Below are 19,972 nucleotides of genomic sequence, written 5' to 3'. Positions count from 1 at the left end.
TCCTAACAGTTTTTTAATCATTGTAATGGAAACGACGAGTTCAGTGATCGACTGTAGAAAATGTTGCCCCTTCCCCCAATACAAATTTACTTTTAGTTAATACTTATATTATGTACTCCAGTAGGGGTAGAGTTAGGAAGAAGATTTTTAAAAATTATAATAATTCAGTTCAGTTTAAACTCTCCTGAGTAAGAATTCTGGAAAAATAGATCCCCACTATGTTCACTTCGGTTGAATGAAACTCCACAACACTGTTCAACGTTTCAACAACCAAATAACGGATGCACCTTATGGTCACGTGATCAAGACAGTGGCAAGATGGCGGCGCTTGAGGAAACAAATACGGAAGTCCTTTAAATCGTGCGACTTTTTCCACTCAAAACAAATTACATTCCGGCAGTTATGATTGAAGTATTTATTAGACAGCATTTGCCGTTGCTGGCATGCCTCGGTAAGTCCTCTGTAATTATATTTTATAGCGGTTACATGTCTAGTGTTTATCTATTGGGTCTTGTAAATAATAATAATAATAATAGTAATAATAATAATAATAATAATAATAATAATAATAATAAACACGTTGTTCCAGTGGCACTTGTATTGGGTGGGAAGATGAAAATTGTAGAGGAGCCGAATACATTCGGGTGAGTTGATATTGCATAAATAAGCATTATAGTATATTTAATATCTATGGCACAAACATTGCTCAAGATTTTCAGGATTTGAACACGTCTAATCACGTGACCGGTTATCCAAATGCATTCAAAGGTATGTGATAAGCTGTGGATGGGCCCCACATGGATACCCTAAAGATTTAAGTGCTGGTGCTGTCATCATAAAGACTATCCTGTGTAACACTGGTCTCCGAAAGTATTGGAAATTATGCGGATGATGTGTGTGTGTATATATTTATATAAATGTAAAACGCCATGACTTGTTGTACATCTGTATCTCTTGCTCTCAGGTTGAATAATCACCTGCTCTCACCGGGCAGCCAGCTGCAGGCCAGAGTCACTCCGTCTCCGGTCTCTGGTCCTCCTCATCTCTACCGACTGGCAGGAAAATGCTTCAGCTACACAGAGTCCATGTCAGTAATGTTCCGACGTTTACGACTCTGGTCAAATCGCCATGGCGTTGTGTATTTACGTGTTTTTCACCCTTTGTTAGGTACAAGTACGACTTCTGTCCGTTTCATAACGTGACGCAGCACGAGCAGAGCTTCAGGTGGAACGCCTACAGTGGGATACTCGGGTACACGCGATCAACTAATGATCTATTTAGCAAAGTCAAATATTCAGAATTTGTTACTAATAACAGTTAAAATAATCATTTGTGTGTGTGTAGGGTCTGGCAGGAGTGGGAGATTGAGAATAACACCTTCACGGCGATGTGGATGAGAGAAGGAGACGCCTGTGGGAGCAAGAACAGACAGACCAAGGTGTGTGCGGAAATTGGTCTGACTACAGACGTTTAAAACCTCACGCCGATGAGGCGCCATGTTTCGCCAAAGCAAACTGAACACAGGCTCAGTTTAGTTTGTAATCAGATAGCGGCACACAAAACGTCCGCCATGTTCATGCACCTTCACTTCATCGAAGATTTAAAATGTTTAAACGATCTAACGTTTGATTTAGGTCTTTTTCACGTGTGGGAACAGCAGTAAGCTAGCCCGAGTGTCTGAGCCACAGACGTGTGTGTACTTTCTGACATTCGAGACGCCCCTCGTCTGTCACGCACACTCCCTCCTGGGTAAGTGTGTGTATGTGTGTGGATTTTTTTTCATTATATTCATTAGGGAATAAAATACTTAATGGTGTTGCTTACATCTCCTTACAACAGTGCTGTAGTATAGCCTCTGTATAATGTTGCATGCAGATGTTGTATAGTGTGTACAGTGGTGCTTTAAAGTTTGTGAACCCTTTCGAATTTTCTATACGTCTGCATAAATATGACCAAAAACAACATCAGATTTTCAGCATAAGATCCTTATCCCATCTGTGAAACATGGTGGTGGTAGTATCATGGTTTGGGCCTGTTGTACTGCATCTGGACCAGGACGATTCACCATCATTGATGGAACAATGAATTCTCAATTACAGCAGCGAATTCTAAAGGAAAATGTCAGAACATCTGTCCCTGATCTGAATCTCAAGAGAAAGTGGGTCATGGAGCAAGACAACGACGGTAAACACACGAGTCGCTCTACCAAAGAACGGTTAAAGAAGAATACAGTTAATGTTTTGTAATGGCCAAGTCAAAGTCCTGATCTTAATCGAATAGAAATGTTGTGGAAGGACCTGAAGCGAGCAGTTCATGTGAGGAAACACACCAACATCCCAGAGCTGAAGCTGTTCTGTACTGAGGAACGGGTTAAAAATTCCTCCAAGCCGATGTGCAAGACTGATCAACAGTTACCCCAAACGTTTATCTGCAGTTATTGCTGCACAAGGGGGTCACAGCAGATACTGAACGCAAAGGTTCATATACTTTTGCCACTCATAGATATCTAATATTGGATAGTTTTCCTCAATAAATAAACGACCAAGTATAATTATTTTTGTCTCGTTTGTTTAATCGGGTTCTCTTTGTCTACTTTTAGGACTTGTGTGACAATCTGATGTTGATTTAGGTCATTTATGGAGAAATATCTAGAAAATTCTAAAGGGTTCACAAACTTTCAAGCACCACTACGTATGTGTGTGTGTGCAGTGTACCCAGTGCTGAGTGAGAAACTGCAGAAAGAATGGGATGAGATTGAACAGGCTCGATATGAAGATCTCCTCACTGAACAGGTGACCACCACACACACACACACACACACACACACACACACACACACACACACACACACACACACACTCACTCTATATCTAAAGTCAAACAAGACATGTTCATGTTTTTATGTCCTGTGTTTGTGTTTAGGGCTACAAGAAGATGCTGAGGGATGTGTTTGAAGAGGCCGGGTTTCTGAAACGAGCCAATCAGGCGCTTAAACAGGAACAAGACACGCCGAGTCTTAAACATCACAATCTGGAACAGTGCACACAGGTAAGAGTGCGCGGGAGTTGTATAGTACGTGCTTAAAAAACACTGTGTGTGAGTGTGAGAGTATATTATAAGGATGTGTGTGTCAGCAGGAGTTCGAGAAGCAGCGTGCTGAAATCGAGCGGCTGCGTTCTCTCCTCCACCAACACAACGTCTCGTACGAAACGGACACTGGTGAGACACGTTATTGATTTGATGCACGCCAATAGTGTTTTATTCCTATTATACAACTGCAATTTTCGAAGGATAAAAAGACCGGCGCGTCATCCTTTTTATCCGTTTCTAGTTACTTTTAACGTTAAAATGACTTGTTTTATTTCGCTTACATCGTAACGGCTACGAACAGTCGTTCCCTCATCAGCCTTCGTGTTTTTCTTTCTCTTCAGGAACAAATACAGCTTGTCATGTTACCGAGAAACAGCAGATGCTCCATATAAACAGATAATAAAAAATAAAAAAAAATATGTGAATGTTATTGATATGGTGAAGTTTTGCGTGAAGAGACACTATTTTGACGATTTTGGTATTTATAGCTGCTATAGTGTAAGTGATAACAAGAACTTGTTTTAACAATGTGTTTATATGACTGATGGGGGGGGGTGGGACTAATCATTGGGAAATTGCTGTGGTATAAATAGAACACTTCAGGAGTTAACATCGGAAATTCTGGCAAAGCCACACCCACTCATCTTTTTTTTTTTTCTCCCAATTTTTTTTTTTCCAGGAAGACCAACTATCCCATTGACCACGCCGCAGAACCAGCGTCTCAGGGGTGATACAGGGATCCTGGAGAATCTTTAGTACTTCCATATTGCAGTATTTTAATTGAATGACATGGAGTTTACCCTAAAAAAAAAAATGTGATCGTGATGTCATTTTAATCAAAGAACAATGCAGGCATTTGAAACGTCAGTTGAAATAACTTGTATGTACAAAACTATTTAAAATAAAACCGAGCCGTTTGCCCCCCCAAATACAAGACTGCAGAATCATATTTACCACCATGGCATTTATTATTAGATAAACAGCACCATCCTGATACCCTACGCCTTTGCTACCGCTTGGAATTTCTATACTTGTGACTCACCTGCTGCTGTGGCTGGTCCCTAAAAAAACTATTTATTCCCAAGTCCTCACTCTTGCATCAGTGAATAATCTCACATCTATAACTGTAGATTTGTACATGCTGTAAATCATAAAGACGGTCCTTTCGCTCATCCCAGGATTCTCCTCCACAATCTGCTCATGCTGAACACCCTGTAAACACACACACTACTGTTTCCTTGATTCGACTTTGTTAGCTAACATCATCTCACTGTATCACTTGCTGGTTGGGTTAGTTAACCGAGTTCGCTGGGTTGTGACCCTGTGAGATTGCACTGGCAGCAGTTTGAAAAGCTGTTTTCACATAGAGACCACACACAACAATTTTGGTAGCTGTCGTGCAATCGGAGAGACGGAGCTAGCAAATGGAAACTGCCAGAACACGGAGAGAAAATATTAGTTAGGAACTCATCATAAGAAAATGTCACTTTGGCATACTCCTAATACTATGTGGAAAAAAAAAAGATCAGTTCCAGGACTGCGATTAGCGCCTGAAAGTCTACTGGGTGTAAATCACGTCTTCTTCACCTGTTTCACTGTGCTCGTTCACTTCCCTCACCTCCTCCTGCTCTTCTTCTTCTTCTTCTATCCCTGCTTCTATTTCTCCCTCTCCAATGATCACGCTGTTCGCCATTTTGTCGCTCTCGTCTTCCGAATCTGGATCCTCACTGTTGAAACCGTTCGGTTCTCTGGCTGCACGTAGCTCTGCTTCTACTTCCGCAACTTCCTGCACGAGTGTCCCTGCACAGTTATTGTTTACTTCTGGGCTATTCTTAATAGATCTCGACATCTCGACTTCCAGTTCTGTCCGTTCCTCGACTGGACCGTCGGTTTGGTTTTCCAGGATCTTCTTCTCAACACTCATTTCCACTCCGTCTACGTCTGTGTGATCTGGGGTTTGTCTTTCTTCAGCGATCTTGTTGGTTATGATCTGTCTTTGTGCGTGTAAAGTTCTCTGCATGTTCACGGCTATGTTCTGAAAGTACGCCTGGACGTCAGGGAGGATGATTTTCAGGATATTTGTTTCCGTGTCAGTCTTCGACACGGTGCTGTATTTCTCCCTGATCTTCTCTATCTCATGTGTGTGCTTCTCCTCGATTCCTCTCCTCTTTTCCTCTATGCCTTCGGTCAGTCTTTCTATCTGTTCCTCACCTTGCGTCTGCATTTCTAAAGCTTCCTTCAACTGCAGCTCTAGCGCCTCCCTTTCCTCATCCGTCTCTGCAACCTCTAGCTTATCCTGAAGCACAGCCAGCATCTTCGCCAAAGCCACGTTCTTCTCGTGTTTCTTTCCGATCAGTTCTTTCACCGCCGAGATGTAATCGAGAAACTCTTTTTCAAGAATTTGCGTCCTCTCCTCCTCTTCTCTCAGTCTTCTCTCCTCTCTCTTTACGTAAAGCCAGCTCTTCAGCTCTTCCAGCTGCTCCTCCGGGTTTTGGTACATTTTGCTCAGCATGTCATCGCTCTTCTCCAGGAGTTCGAAGACGAACGGCCCGTGAGAAACATTTGCTGCAAGCAATCATGCAGAACGGGGTGGTTACGAAAACACATTCCAGTTAACCAAGCCAAACTGAAATGTCCTGAAGCTAGAATCGTATTAAAGACTGATGTGCATCAGCGATTCTGGAATATTTTTTATAACACTAATTAAAGGACACATCTGGGATGTGAGAGTTTATAGTTAAGTGATTTCACCTGTAATCACACGTTCTCTTTCTCCTTGGTGTTTCTTTTCCTCCTCCAGTTCCCGCTCTTTGTCTTTTAAAATGACTCGAAGCTCCTGGACCTGTGCGTTCTTCTCCTGCAGTTTCTGTCCCAGGGTCTCCAGTTCCCTTAAACACATTTCCATCTCACCGGTCATGTTCTTCACATGTTCGTCTCGCTCTTGTGCTAAATTCTCCACATCCGTCTCTCTATCTTGCAGCAGCTTTGTCATCCTTGTCAACTCTCCTATTGCGCTCTCCAGCTGCTTTGTTTTATCTTCAAGTTCTTTTTCCTTGTTCTGCAATAGGTTCTTCAACTCTTCAAATGACCGAAAATATACACTACTTTAATTATGGCTTACAGATGTAGTAGTAATAGTAGTAATAATAATAATAATAATAATAATAATAATAATAAAAACTTGTCCTGCTCAGATCAGTTGCATGCTCACCAAGTAAGTGGAGGGATTCCTCCGTGTCTGTGGTGTCTTGTGTGGTGTTCTTCAGTCCCTCTGAGGATTTGCAAGCAGAAAAAGATAATTAGGCTGGATTTTCAGGCAAGAGTACAGGAAAATGTGGTGCGCTGCATTTGAAGTCGCTAGCAATGCCCTAGTTTACTACCAGGGAAGGTTTGGATCACTCTTCACCATTTGAGCGCACATGCCGAGGCCTTCAACAAAGGTAGGAAGTGATGTGGTGCTGCCACCAGGGCATCACCGTGCACTTTCAGCAGGTTCTACAAGGTGAACATCGCCCTTCCCAAGTGATACGAGTGTGGAAACCAACATCTTTCCAAGCTCAGTAGTCATTGGACTTCTGAAGGGAAGGTCCTGAGTTCAAATCCCAGCACCAGCAAGCTGCCACTGCTGGGACCTTGAGAAAGACCCTTAACCTTCAACTGCTCAGTTGTATAAATGGAACACATGCAAGTCACCTTGGATAAGGGCGTCTACCAAATGTACATATGATGCAGTAGTTGCAGTAAATAATGCCTACAGTAATCTTTTCCTGGAACCATTTTGTCAAGGTCTTTCCACATTGGCACTAGTGCTGAATCACAAGGTCCCCTGGTGTTTATCCAGGATTCAAATAACCACTGTTTAGATATGTAATTAGCCTTCTATTTCACCACTCCTAACCACCAAGAATCACTCAGATAACCTATGCAATAACATCATGACTGGAAAGATGGCGAATTCCACACTCCTACCACTTGTGAGCCTTGTAGAACCTGTTGAAAGTGCATGGTGATGCCCTGGTAGCAACACCACAGACATCCCGGAGTTTTATGCTTCTAAGTAATGCCCATGAAGAGGAGATGCTCCTCGTAGAATTGTTCATCAAGGGCGGAGCTGGGTGTCTAGCACAATGTGGTGATGACATCCATTAACCAGTAGGCCAGCCACTGCTAATTCAAGGGATACCCTTGTGCGTTTCTTCACCCACTTGGTCTGAAAATCACATGGCCACCAGCCGGTCCAAATAGCATTGTCGGGCACTTATCTTCATGGAATGTCACAAGATCAAGAGATCGATGAACAAAATGAGAGCTCATGCCATAGTATCAATAGTACAATGTAGGGATTCTATGCCAGACTCTTAGGGAATCGTGCCCCTTTCAGAGAGGTTGTAATGAGTTTGTGACTTAGCACTAATAGTCAACATCACAGCTAGTTTCGAGTTGGTCAGCCAAGCCCAGTATGGTTGGAGAAAATTACTCAACCACGCTGGTGGTATGGAGCCATAGATCTGATGATTGAGTAGGGGGTGTGGTACACTCTGACAAGATAGTACAGGAAAAACAAGCTGGATCTGATCCAACTCCTGCTATAAGCCTAACCCTAATGTACACAACACGGCGCAACACATTAAACACACTTATCCTGCCCATTTGGAGGGGTGAAGTATAACTATCTGAAGTTTTGGGATAGACTTTGCAGCCTGACTTATAACTGAACTTGTGTAACTGGCTGCAGATACTTTTAAAAGCCTGTCTGAGTCGGGTCAAGTGTGTTTAAAGGCACAGCCGACACGTTTTGACATGCTTGGATAGAAATGCAGACACAGCAACAATGCTTTTATTATAAATGGAGAAAATCCAGTCAAAGAACTCACTCACCATCAACTTTTTGTCCCAGTTATTAGTACTATTACTAATGATTATAGCAATATATAACATCCAAAAGTTTTTTGAGCAATCAGTATATTATCTTTAATTAGTAATATCAATGACGTTAAATATGGCCGTTTTGAGTATGACTCATCAATAATGCCTTAAGACGCTAGCAATTGTTTTTCTTCAAAATCTTCATTCAGGCAGAAGGTACAGGAGCATCTGTGCCACCACCAGCAGACTCCGCAACAGTTTCTTCCCTGAGGCGGTCCGATTACTCAACACTCTGCTGCCTCCCACTGCTCACCTGGGCCAGTCAAACACCTGTCCCAGTATGACTCAGTCACTTTTTGTTATGGAACTCGTTTTTGCGGCCAATGTTGATGCTAAACTACAAAATAGTTTACAGATCACAGCCCATGTTTTGTGTATTTATTGTCGTGTGTATCTGTTGTTCTGTGTATTTATTGTCCTGCGGAGAAACAACATTTCGTTCCAATGAACACAAGCTAGATAGAGGAATGACAATAAAAACCCACCTGGCTTGACTCGACTTAAAGCGACAATAGCGTTTAATCTGACAGGTTTACCTAATAAAGTTCACCTGTAATCTGCTGTTCTTCACCTTCCCCTAGATGTTTCTTTTCCTCCTCCAGTTCTCGCTCTTTGTCCTGCAGGATGGCTCGAAGCTCCTCGACCTGTGCATTCTTCTCCTGCAGTTTCTGCCCCAGCATCTCCAGTTGCCTCTTGCACGTTTCCAGCTCGCTCACCATGCTCTTTAAATGTTCCTCTTTCTGATTTGCCAGTTTGCTCATGTTCTCCAGGTCCATGTCTGTGTACAGCAGGAGACTCGACTTTGTCCTCAGCATTTCAGTTGTGGTTTCCAGCTCTCGGGTTTTATCTTGAAGCTCTTTTTCCCGTTGCTGCAATAATTTCTTCAACTCTAAGGTTGAAAATACATTAAAAACAAAATAAAATTTTAAAAAGTCGTGTTGATCGCCTACATATGGATTTTTCGCCAAAACGTTTCTTTCGATATGTTAATTTTATTGCTTCATCAGCAGTTCCTCTCAGCAGAATTAATTTTTATTCAAGAAAGGTGTACTCCACCAGATCAGTTGAGTACTCACCAAGTATGAGGACAGATTCGTCCATGTCCACGCTCTCCTGTTCCGTGAGCTTCAGTCCTGCTGAGGATCCGCAAACAATTTAGGCTTGATTACACTATCAACCCAACCTCACAAATCTCACATCTTTGTAGCTGTATTTTTATATATATATATATATATATATATATATATATATATATATATATATATATATATATACACACACACATACATACATGTGTATATATATGTATATATGTATGTGTGTGTGTGTGTGTGTATGTATGTATATATATATATATATATATATATATATATATATATATATATATATATATATATATATATGTTAAATACATTATAGTTTCTATAATAACAACGTATACAAGTTTTCTATAAGGAGACAATGTATATACTGAATGTTTATAGGTTATATAAATCCCAATTTAAATGCAGCAAATATTATTATTTTAAAAGTGTTAGTTTGTTTGTAGTTTGTTTAAGCTATTTTTGACCGCGCCCGCACCCCAGGCCTCGTCGTCCTCCTCACTAATGCTTTTGTGGCTGAATGAGCAAATCCCCACATCTACGCTCCAAAATCTGAAAAGGGGAGATTAAATCTGAAAAGTGGAGATTAAATCTGAAAAGGGGGGATTAAATCTGGAACGAGATATTCAACAAGCACGTATTGGTGTGAGGGTCTGGTGTTGACAAACTTTCGGCCGTATTGTGTATGAACCCGTGCTGTTTAATGCTTCTTTTTTTTTTAACCACTACGTAGCTTGAATTTGCATTTCTTATCTGTGATCTAAGAAAAATCGGCATATTCTAGTTATGGCGATTCCCAAACCACTTCCTATTTGTTACTATATTATATATTACATGCTTATTGCTTAAATATAATCACCATAGCAAGCTTAAGTTCACACTATAGCGTATTATAAGAAGGTAACTTACTTCTATCAGGTGAAAGTGGCTCCATTCCTAGACAAAAACAAAAACAGGCTGAACGAATAAACCAAATCTAAATACAGTTTTAAACAGGATACATTAAGTAGCGTTACACGCCACAGTGCTACTGAATTCTCGAATCTGATTGGTCAGACTAATTTTCTATGACGCTGCTTTCAGCTGCATGGCTTATATTAATTCTAATATTTTACCAACTCACACAGGGACTTGTATGGTTGATGTTAAAATGGTGGAATGAGGAAGTGTTTATTAAGCATTTATGGAAGGAGTCTCCAGTGTCAGTACAGAACAGTGTGGTTTGAATGTACAAATCTGGTAACCATTGGCATACTGCCGTTGCATGTACCATAAACGCATCCCATCACTCACCTGACATATATAAATGTATCGACTTCTCCACCTTGTTGTGGCCAGTAAGCACCTGGCAGCTGTAGGTTCCCGTGTCCATGGGTGCGATGGATTTCAAGATCAGAGACACGTTTCCTCTCTTCAGCTCCGGGGTGAACAGACTCGCCCGGCCCTCATAGCCTTTCCCGACGCTCACCTGCCCGTTTTTATACAGGTAAATGCATTCTATTCCCCGAAACCATCGGATCTCCATGGACACCACGTTGGTTTCGGGCGAGAGGTGAGAGGACAGCGTGACGTCATCGCCGGGGTAGGCGAACACGCGGTTGTAGCGGCAGATTAGAATGAACATGGCTGGAAAAACAAAAAAATATATTTATTAAGACGCAGTTTCAAAATAAATATTACATATGAGTCAAACATTCTTGCAAATCACCACAGAAACACAAAATTAACAAATATTTAAAAACAAAAAAAGCCCAAAATGTTCCGCATGGAGGAGTGGACTCATCAGGACAGGTCCCAGTTTATTCACTGTAAGGTGTGCTGATTACAGCTTCGGACAGTTTGTTCCTCCACCTTGTGAGGAAATGGCACAGTTTAGTGAGTGGGCGTGGCTAAGGGTCAAAATTTAGTCTGGCACTTTTAGGTTTCATGCCAACTGAGAAAAATGAAGAATTCCCAGAAGGCACATTGGCAATGTTTGCAAACAGAAATCTCAAACAAATGTCAAAGAATAGCAATAAGGATTCCTATTATTCTTATATTGAATTTAATAACAAAACTTTCAGTAATTTTGGGAGGAAATGAACTTCATACTGTTGCCATGCTGCCGTCAAAAAACAACAACAACAACAACAACAATGACCAATCAGAATAAATGAACTAGCTCGTGCAGTTATATTGCAAAGCTTGCATGCTTTGGAACTCCCTTTGAGTTAGTCCTTAAGCACTAACACTATTCATTGTTTATTAGATGTAAAATAACATAAAAAGAACCCCGCGACATGTTATAAGTTAACACAGCATGCAATGCCTTTACATGAAACAGTACACTTCTTTAAAAAGCAGACAAAAGGGAATGAAAGGTCACGGTCGACCTTACCTTGTCTTCACAGTGCCGTCGTACTGTTCTGCTTGAGACAATGACGTGTGAACTAACTCATATATACATACACACACAAACACACACACACACACACACACACACACCTACATGCAGACACACCCATTTCTGTCAGAACTGTTCAAACACTTGCACCCAAGTGCATAGTTCAGTGCACCGAATCTGCTGCAGGCTACACTGCAGGAATCTCCTCTGCCAACATAGAGTGCCTTTATTATATATCCATACACATATGCATATACATCTAGAAATGTTTCTACGCCTCATGTACAGAAGTATAAATGACTGAATTTTGTTGTTGCCAGAAATCTAATGAGAAACCAACTGAAATGATTTGGCGTTCGGGTGGAGCTCTTTCAGCCTCAAAGCCATTAATAAAAACGTGTTAATTTCACTTCACTGACTATTCAGGCTCTGTGCCATGGGAATGTTTGTTCGGGCGTTTCCCAAACCTCCTCCCTCGCTTAATCTCAGATGCCATGATTGGTGGGTTGAGTTCTTATCTGCAATTGGCCAGTGTTTTGTCTTATATATTTGTTTTGTTTTTTCCAAAACAAGCAATTTTGTTTTTAAATAACGGATATTATGTAATGGATTAAAAAAAAGAAAAAAAACACGATAGGGTATGCCGTTATAGGAAAATAATCAGGTAAACAAGGTGGAGGCGGGCTAACACAAAGCCGCTTCTACCACGAAGTTGACCGTTTGATTCGTTTTGTACAACGACAAGTTGTTGCCGGTTACTTGTTAGCCCAAATTGTTGAAGGAAGTTACCCGTACATCAAATTATAGCTACTTCATAGCGATCGGTCAGAAGGCGTTGACGGTAGTTTCCGGTCACAGGATTATCATCATCAATACACTTGTTCTAGTAACAACGTGTTACTTCAGAGACTCGTATGTCAGACGTTACATGTAAACAAAGTAAAAACGAAAAAAAAAAAACGTAACTAGCGTAACTAGTGGCGTTTTCTCTAAGGAGTCTCCAGTGCCAGTGCTTCCTCACGGTCACGAAGTAAAGTTTTCACACACACAAAATAAGTCTTCGGAAATTCAGGGGACTTTTCAGTTTCCGGAAACAAAGTTGAGGGAAAGACTGGTTACAGCTGCTATAATGCGAGTGACAACAGGAACCAACTTGTTTCGTGGACATTCCACAATATTAACACGGATTTTAAAAAAGTTCGCTGTGGTTTTCTTTTTTTTGTTTTGTTTTGTTTAGTAATAATAAAAAAAAAGTGTCACTGGTAAACTGCTGTGGTATAATAAGAGTAATAAAACACTTGAGGACATGTTATTGGAAAATAATCGCTTCTGGGGTGAGAACAGTAACCTATAAACAATAATCACACTACTGTACACACATAATATCTGCTCAGTCAGTACTGAGTCCAATAATGGTCCTTTTCCATTTAAAAAGAAATGGGCTGACAAACTACAAAACACAAAGAGCAAACTTTTACTGAGAGACTTGTAATGAGAACGATTAGAAAATGGTATGATCCGTTGTAGGGGTGTGTGAAATACGTGTTGTCCCGAATTCTGACATAACTCGTGGAAACATATCTTACACATTTTATTCCTAGGTTATTTCACACCAAAATAATTCGTATCCGGTGTACAACGTGTATTTAATGACGGCAGGTGCACTTAATTATTTAAACATCTCGCGCACGTCTCACCCATGTACTTTACATAGTGTAGCAAATCCCGCGCGCGCTGTTACCTAGCAACCGTTACAAACGAAGAACTGGCCTTCATTTTGTCCAGAGTGAAGGTAAGTTTCCCGGAATTACCGTATTATTCTGTGTTGTATAAACGCATTAGTGTATTATTAAATGATTATTTCTTTAAAAGTTTTTAACGTTACAAAACGGAGTGTGAAGGTCGAATAATAAAAGCATGTACATTTGGGAGGCTTCTTCAATTCATTAAACAATGAAGACGTTGATGAGTTTGATAATGCTGCGTTCAAGAACAACCTTTATTCAATTGCGTTTTAATTTGAAACGGAACTCTTTTTTTCCTAAGTTTACTAACTGTGTAAGGTATATAAAACGTGGAGGTGTGCTGTTATGGGACAACAACCAATCAACAACAGGGTGGTGTGATACCACAAAAATGGCTTCTTCTTCTTCTTCTTCTTTTTTTTTTTAAACCGTTTATCGCTACCTTTAATTTTGTGGAACGTCTCTGAAACAAGTTGCAGCTATAAGGAATCGCTCGACACTGGAGACTCCTTCCATAAATGTGAAATATCTCCTCAAAGAAATTTTTTTTTTTTTTGGATGCATTTTTGCGATTTGAATAATAGCCAGAACTACAGCACGTGATTCTGACCAATCCGAATTGAGAATTCAGTAGCGTTGTAGTAGAACTGTGATTAAGAGTTAAGGAAATAATCGTGCCTATGGGCTGTTTGTAACTAGATAGCTAACGTGCTACCGACACCCAGTGTCGTTCAACGTAGCGTTACTTGATTAAGATAGCTTGGGAAGAAGAGCATGCCATTGCTTTAGCTCGCCTGTCTCAGATCCAGGTGTGTGTCAGGAGTGAGAATGAGCACCGGGCGGACGCTGGAGGGCGCAGGGTGTGTCACCTGGTGGGGCTTCGGACCTGCAAGAGATCTGCTCGAGGCAGGTGAGATTCAATTAAATTAAATTAGAGGGACAGCTTGGATGAACAATTCACATTCTAATGTGTTTTTTTTTTGTTATTTTTTTTTTACAATAACATTGACTTAATAGTCATTAAAAATGACCACCTTGTCTCCATCATGTCTTCCCACTATATGGTCCCAGGTATGCCGAGGCCACAGGGGGAGCTGAATGTTTTGCTGGTGGGCAGCGGCGACCCGAGACACATCCTAAAGACCATCTCGGGCCTCAAGGACACCGACTCCCTCCACGTGAGTCTCCGAAACACGCAAGCCTCGTTTTCATTCTCCACTCGAACGGCGACCCCGGTTCCAAAAAAGTTGGGACTGTGTGTATAATGAAGCAGAATGCAACGATTTGCAAATCTCATCGATCCGTATGTTATTCACACTCGAACGTGGGAAACATATCAAATGTTTAAACTGAGGAAATGTACCATTTTAAGGGAAAAAAAAATCTGGTAATTTTGAATTTCATGGCTGTCTGAAAAAAAAGTTGGGACAGGGGCAAAAAAAGGCTGGAAAAGTAAGTGTTACCAAAAAGAAACAGCTGGAGGAGGATTTTGCAACTAATTAGGTGAACTGGCAACAGGTCAGTAACGTGATTGTAGATGCGTTTTTTCGCAGATTTATCGCTTCTGAGAGACTCTGCCTCTCTAAGATACTCTTTTTATACCCATTCCACGTTACTGACCTGTTGCCAATTAACCTAATTAGTTGAAAAATCTTCCTCCAGCTGTTTCTTTTTAGTGACATTTGTCCAATCTTTCGTCGCCCCGTCCCAACTTTTTTGAGACATGTTTTTCAGATGACCACGAAATTCAAAATTACCTTATTGTTTTCCTTAAAACAGTGCATTTCCTCAGTTTAAACTTTGGATATGTTTTCTGTGTTCTCCCGTGACTAACATACGGGTTTATGAGATTTACAAAATCGTTGCATTCTGTTTTTATTTATATTTAACCCAGCGTCCCAACTTTTTTTGGAACTGGGGTCGTACGAGCGCAGAGAACAAATCGGATCCTTTTAGTTCTGCTACATTTTGGCGCGCTCGCATTTTTAAGTGGCACGCTGATGAACGAGCGAGAACCTGTACGGACAGGCTCGGCTCTCGGGCTCTCGGGAACGCAAGAATGCAAACACAAACGCACCGATGCGCGTTATTCAAAGTGACGTCCAAGCGAAGGCAGAAACCAGTACGGCCATGAAGCCGTCGAACAAGTCGATACGCGTTCTGCGAGACCGTGAGGCGATGCGTTCCGACGTTAACGCACAAAAGGCTGTGGCTCCAAATGTCTCATCATGGGGCAGTGTAGTGGAGTGAAGAGGGTGTGCTATTATAGGGAAATAATCAACGACGGGGTGGTGATATGAAGCCGAAAGTTGATTGTTTTCCTATAACAGGATGTCCCGATGTGTTCCATGTAGATGCTTCAGCAGTTCTCGAGGTCGTTTGTTGAGAGTTTGTGAAATGCCTTCGCAGGTTTGGGTGATGGAGAACAGTATGGAAGTGGTTGCGAGACAGCTGCTGCTCCTCTACATAGCTCTGAGCGCACCGGAGAGCATGGGCATGCAAGGTTTGGTGTGACAATACATATACACATACACACACATATATATATATATATATATATATATATATATATATATATATATATATATATATATATAGACACACACACACACTCACTACATAAAGACGTTCCCAACATAGAGTCACAAAGTACCTGTTGATTCACCTGTTCATTCGTCACAGAGAAAACGGAGGTCTTCCTCGAGCTGTTCGGGAACAGCGAGATCCGCTCTCAAACCGACAACAAGCTGAAGGACGTCGCAGCTCGACTGGCTCTCTCCATCAGCGACTCGCTGGACACAGACTCGCACACGCACCCCTGCCTGGACACCAGCCTTCTCAAGGTGCGCGATTGAAAGCAACGTCACGAGGACGTTCATCGAGCACGGCGATCTTGCAGCGCTTCTTGTCAGTAACACGTCATCTTGTGTGCAGTTTAAGGAGAGAGATGAACTGGCTCGGATCTTCGAGCGGTGGAAGCGACCCGACTCCGCGCACGCGCTCAGTATGCGTAAGGTATGGGACGCCCGTGTCAGACAGCACCTCGGGACGCGCTACGATGCCCGCACGGGCTGCTTCGACTGGGACCTCACCATGAGGTTACACGACAGAGGGGTGAGCGAGCTACATTAGACACGCATTCACTGTGGCTTTATAGAATTCTCCATTCTGATTGGTCAGAAAGGCTGCGAAGCACATCACAGGCTATCGTTTCGAACCGCGTTCTTTCCCTCAGTGTGGCGTCGTAAGCAAACAGCAGTACAGCAGATGGAGGGAGAGCGGCGTGGCCTTCGAGATGAGGGAGGGAGTGTACTGCGTCGCTAATCAGAGTCTGCTCTCCACGCGCGTGTTCAGCCGTGTAAGTCTCGTCAGCGCCGCAAACGCCGACATGGCGTGTGGAATGAATCTTAAGCTTGAGATTTACGAGAACACACAGCATGTGCGACAATTTAGAAAATTGTCTGCAATCAATCAACACCGTATAACAAATCATTCGTCTTGGCTTTAAGCGTTTGATCTGGAGAATTTGATCTTATGCAGTGTGTGTATGTGTGTGTTTGTTAGAGAGGAGACAAGGTGGGAGTGCGGGGATACTGGGGAGACATCGTCTCAAGTCCCTATCTGTCGTTCGGCATTGAAACGGAGCACAAAGAGCTCCTGAAGATGCAAAACAACCGACATGTAAAGGTAAAAACAAACAAACAAAAACTATATCTGCGATTTCAGTGACTCGTCTAGTCACAACAGGGATGCTTGCTGCTCAAATTTAGATTTTAAGCTGATAATCATTTGCCCAAGCTGTACATGCGATTTCCTCTGAACATCTCCCGCTCTCTACGTCTTGCGTCTTCCTCTCAGACTGCTCAGGACGTCTGTATAGCGAACGTGCAGACGCTTTTTACGTCCCTGTCTTCTAGAGGACACGCGCACGTCTCCGAGCTCGCCGAGGAACCGATCGATGATGCGGCAGAAACACGATCGCCACCGGAGTCGTCTGTTTCCCACGATGAACCGCGACAGGCAGGAGAGAAGCAGGTCCCTGCAGTTGTTCAGAAGGAAGCGATCGAGCCTGAGAACGGAACGCATGCAGAAGAGAAGCAGAACCGTGCGAGCCATCAGATAGGTAACGGTTCGACGGTTTCTTTCGAATAGACAGTAAAGTGTTTGTTGCGTCACAGAAACGACATGGTTTTTGTTCGTGTGTACGCCGTGTAGAGTTGATGAATCTAAACGGAGTAAGCGTGTCCTTCCTGTCTCTGGAGTCTCTGCCCAAGCTGTCCATGAAAAGCAGATACTGCCGTCTGTTCAATGCCGTCTACTGTTCAGCAAGGTAACACGTGCATTTTATTTATTATTTCTTTAAATCTACACACTAAGAATGTGACGATATATCAGTATATTCCAGGATTAAATAGTGCCGAAATCGTTCCATAGTGTTCGAAGGAACAGTATTACCGGGTGTGACACGTAGGAGCAGTGATGAGACAGCAGCTGTTAGCCATGCAAAGTGGGCAGGGCTGGCAAAACTTTTGCTGGCAAAAACATATATTACACCAGTTTGTTTGTTTTTAACCAAAACAAATATTCATTTTAGTGACCAGTAACATACTGATTTATCGGTTTGAATTTTTCCAAATTTGTGTTTTACCATAAATATTCACCCCCCCGCCCCCGATTCTACACAAAATCACCCAAATTATTAAAGGGGTGGGGGATTTATAGTTTGAAACTTTATTTCCCAATAAAAATGCAGAAGATAGATGACTACATGAGCAGTTGCTGTGAAACACCCTTAAATTGGAAAAAAAAGAGAGACAAGTTAATGCTTGTTAGTGAAATTAATTTATTTATTGCACTTATATACACACACACACACACACACACACACACACACAAAAACCTCAGACCATGGATTCTAAATTCATCTGGTTGAACCCGATTACAACTTTCATCAGGCCAGTTCCAGCCCACGGGCTGCTTTAGATAGCTGGACTAACTACCGCCAGATGGCGCAAGTATACCTGCTTCAGTGATAATATTGTCTTCTGCTCCACTGCATTCATATAACAAACATCTGACTAGGGAAACCATGGCAACCAGCGGTAAACTTGAGTCAAGAACCCCTACCATCAAATTATATATATATATATACATACATTCACTTAGGGGTGTACTCACTTTTGTTGGCAGCGGTTTAGACATTAATGGCTGTGTTGAGTTATTTTGAGGGGACAGCAATGTGAGGGGTGTACTCACTTTTGTGAGATACTGTATATATACATATATTTAATGAAATGGGGTAGTTTAAAAACATAATGTGTATGTTGTACAGAACAAGAATGAAAAGGGGATTTTTGTAGTGGATAATATCTGTGTATTAGAAATGCGTGTGCAAACACAAGTGACCTTGTTTCCCCGCACAATTATTAGGATTTACGAGTAATTCCAAGTAGCTTTCCGATTCTGTTTCACCTGTGTTGTATTGATCGTGAGAAACGTTTTACAGCATGGTGCACCATTTGGACTACTCTTTGACGCAGACAGCGGCACCCGACGCCGTCCTGATCGTCGAGCTCGCCAAGTCAGTCAAACGCACACATTTTTGTTACGACTGGAGTCTAATTAGTATACACTGTATGGTTTTGATTTGTGTGTGTGTGTGTGTGTGTGTGTGTGTGTGTGTGTGTGTGTGTGTGTGTGTGTGTGTGTGTGTGTGTGTGTGTTAGGTACCTGTTGGACTTGTCTAAGGAGCAGGAGGCCGCTTTTGAGACGAGAGTCAGTGAAATCGCTAAACAAATGGGATTTGTACCGGCTCACACTCGGGACAACGACGCGTATGCTGTGTTCACGCTGCAAAAAGACCGATAACACAGAACACACACACACAAACTACAAACCATACACTTTTAACACAGTTTATTACTATTAACACACCGCTGGAAGAAGGAAATCAGTCATACTGTAGAAGTGTCGAGCTGGATGTAATGACATCACATTTATTTCTGTGTTTCTTCAGTAGCATTACAACTACAGACACCAAATGTAAATAAACGGCTATAATCACTTTTAACCAACAAGCTCATTGTTCCCCTAATACAAATTTCCACGTGTTAAATATCTTTCCGTGCTTTCCTTCGCGTCTTCACTTCCAGCGCCCTCCCACTTTGCCCTTGCTGCCCGTCCCCTTCTTACTGAAAGAAAGCATTCAGAAATAAACATCAAAAAGATTTGTTATGTTAGAAGAATATACAGTATTCGGTCGTATCTTTTAATCTAGCATGCGCACTGAGAAAGGTCCTCTTACAATTTTTGCGCGTGGGAGATGCGATTGAGAAGTACGACTATCTGGAAAGAGACCGAAAAAAAGGAACAAGGGATTAGTTGCCAAGTCTTCTGATGCGTAAGGATTTACCTGAACATAAGGTGGTGCTAAATATATGGACACCTTCTAAGCAGACAAGATTCAAATAAACTGAAATGTCCTGTTCGTTTTATATTTATTGACCAAATGCATTTAGGGTAAGTGGAATATTGCGTACATATCTAGTGTTACCCCCACTCCCCCACCTCACCTCGTATTTCTGTCTCCTGATCTTCTCATTGAGGTCAAACTTCTCCGATTCCAGCTGGTGGATCCACTCCCACATCTCTCTAGCCTGCTCTCTACACACACAAGTTGTATTTACAGAGCTGACAGAATTCAGTAGGATAATATTTTCTTGAAG

The 19,972-nt window shown here is 41.9% G+C and overlaps 4 protein-coding genes across 6 annotated transcripts in view; 2 read left to right on the top strand and 2 right to left on the bottom strand.

The window, feature by feature from the left end:
* The first annotated feature begins 285 nt into the window (after positions 1-285).
* On the top strand, positions 286-4,024 carry gnptg (N-acetylglucosamine-1-phosphate transferase subunit gamma). Its single transcript, XM_017466007.2, has 10 exons — positions 286-451; positions 590-644; positions 965-1,087; positions 1,168-1,251; positions 1,345-1,438; positions 1,635-1,749; positions 2,710-2,792; positions 2,923-3,048; positions 3,138-3,219; positions 3,770-4,024. The coding sequence occupies exons 1-10, from the start codon at positions 403-405 to the stop codon at positions 3,844-3,846; spliced, it is 888 nt and encodes a 295-aa protein (XP_017321496.1). The 5' UTR covers positions 286-402; the 3' UTR covers positions 3,847-4,024.
* Positions 4,025-4,034: 10 nt separating this feature from the next.
* On the bottom strand, positions 4,035-11,604 carry LOC108264431 (golgin subfamily A member 6-like protein 22). 3 transcript variants are annotated; one of them, XM_017465942.3, is made up of 8 exons: positions 11,497-11,604; positions 10,413-10,970; positions 10,029-10,055; positions 9,093-9,152; positions 8,567-8,905; positions 6,302-6,361; positions 5,842-6,168; positions 4,035-5,655 (listed from the first exon to the last, which is right to left on the bottom strand). In XM_017465942.3, the coding sequence occupies exons 2-8, from the start codon at positions 10,741-10,743 to the stop codon at positions 4,649-4,651; spliced, it is 2,151 nt and encodes a 716-aa protein (XP_017321431.1). In that variant the 5' UTR covers positions 10,744-10,970; positions 11,497-11,604; the 3' UTR covers positions 4,035-4,648. The 3 variants fall into 3 exon arrangements, with proteins under 3 accessions (XP_017321431.1, XP_017321447.1, XP_017321437.1); XM_017465958.3 differs by having other exon boundaries at positions 9,093-9,149; XM_017465948.3 differs by having other exon boundaries at positions 10,413-10,745; positions 11,497-11,603.
* A 1,583-nt stretch (positions 11,605-13,187) lies between these two features.
* LOC108278765 (dynein axonemal assembly factor 3) lies at positions 13,188-19,310 on the top strand. Its single transcript, XM_017492366.2, has 12 exons — positions 13,188-13,294; positions 14,051-14,157; positions 14,319-14,425; positions 15,657-15,750; positions 15,930-16,090; positions 16,182-16,361; positions 16,483-16,605; positions 16,812-16,934; positions 17,106-17,370; positions 17,463-17,577; positions 18,754-18,828; positions 18,974-19,310. The coding sequence occupies exons 2-12, from the start codon at positions 14,076-14,078 to the stop codon at positions 19,113-19,115; spliced, it is 1,467 nt and encodes a 488-aa protein (XP_017347855.1). The 5' UTR covers positions 13,188-13,294; positions 14,051-14,075; the 3' UTR covers positions 19,116-19,310.
* The window catches only part of LOC108262799 (troponin T, slow skeletal muscle), a 7,960-nt gene continuing 7,136 nt past the window's right edge, over positions 19,149-19,972 (bottom strand). Inside the window, exons 9-11 of the mRNA XM_053684974.1 lie at positions 19,820-19,910; positions 19,552-19,592; positions 19,149-19,438 (exon numbers count right to left, since the gene is read on the bottom strand). Coding sequence (XP_053540949.1) covers positions 19,390-19,438; positions 19,552-19,592; positions 19,820-19,910 — 181 coding nt within the window. The 3' untranslated portion in view covers positions 19,149-19,389. The remainder of the gene's footprint in view (positions 19,439-19,551; positions 19,593-19,819; positions 19,911-19,972) is intronic.

Source organism: Ictalurus punctatus, chromosome 1 (genome assembly GCF_001660625.3).
Source record: "Ictalurus punctatus breed USDA103 chromosome 1, Coco_2.0, whole genome shotgun sequence".
Taxonomy (NCBI): Eukaryota; Metazoa; Chordata; class Actinopteri; order Siluriformes; family Ictaluridae; genus Ictalurus; species Ictalurus punctatus.
This window is presented reverse-complemented; position numbering and strand designations above follow the sequence as displayed.

Excerpts from the sequence above, each read along its gene's own strand:
- LOC108264431 (XM_017465942.3), bottom strand. The coding sequence starts at position 10,743 with ATGTTCATTCTAATCTGCCGCTACAACCGCGTGTTCGCCTACCCCGGC. Across the intron at positions 8,906-9,092 it reads CGAATCTGTCCTCATACTTG|AGTTGAAGAAATTATTGCAG; the intron begins GTGAGTACTCAA and ends TTTCAACCTTAG. Across the intron at positions 5,656-5,841 it reads AAGAGAACGTGTGATTACAG|CAAATGTTTCTCACGGGCCG; the intron begins GTGAAATCACTT and ends GATTGCTTGCAG.
- gnptg (XM_017466007.2), top strand. The coding sequence starts at position 403 with ATGATTGAAGTATTTATTAGACAGCATTTGCCGTTGCTGGCATGCCTC. Across the intron at positions 1,252-1,344 it reads GCCTACAGTGGGATACTCGG|GGTCTGGCAGGAGTGGGAGA; the intron begins GTACACGCGATC and ends GTGTGTGTGTAG. Across the intron at positions 3,049-3,137 it reads ATCTGGAACAGTGCACACAG|GAGTTCGAGAAGCAGCGTGC; the intron begins GTAAGAGTGCGC and ends GTGTGTCAGCAG.
- LOC108278765 (XM_017492366.2), top strand. The coding sequence starts at position 14,076 with ATGAGCACCGGGCGGACGCTGGAGGGCGCAGGGTGTGTCACCTGGTGG. Across the intron at positions 17,371-17,462 it reads CCGTGCGAGCCATCAGATAG|AGTTGATGAATCTAAACGGA; the intron begins GTAACGGTTCGA and ends TACGCCGTGTAG. Across the intron at positions 17,578-18,753 it reads GCCGTCTACTGTTCAGCAAG|CATGGTGCACCATTTGGACT; the intron begins GTAACACGTGCA and ends AACGTTTTACAG.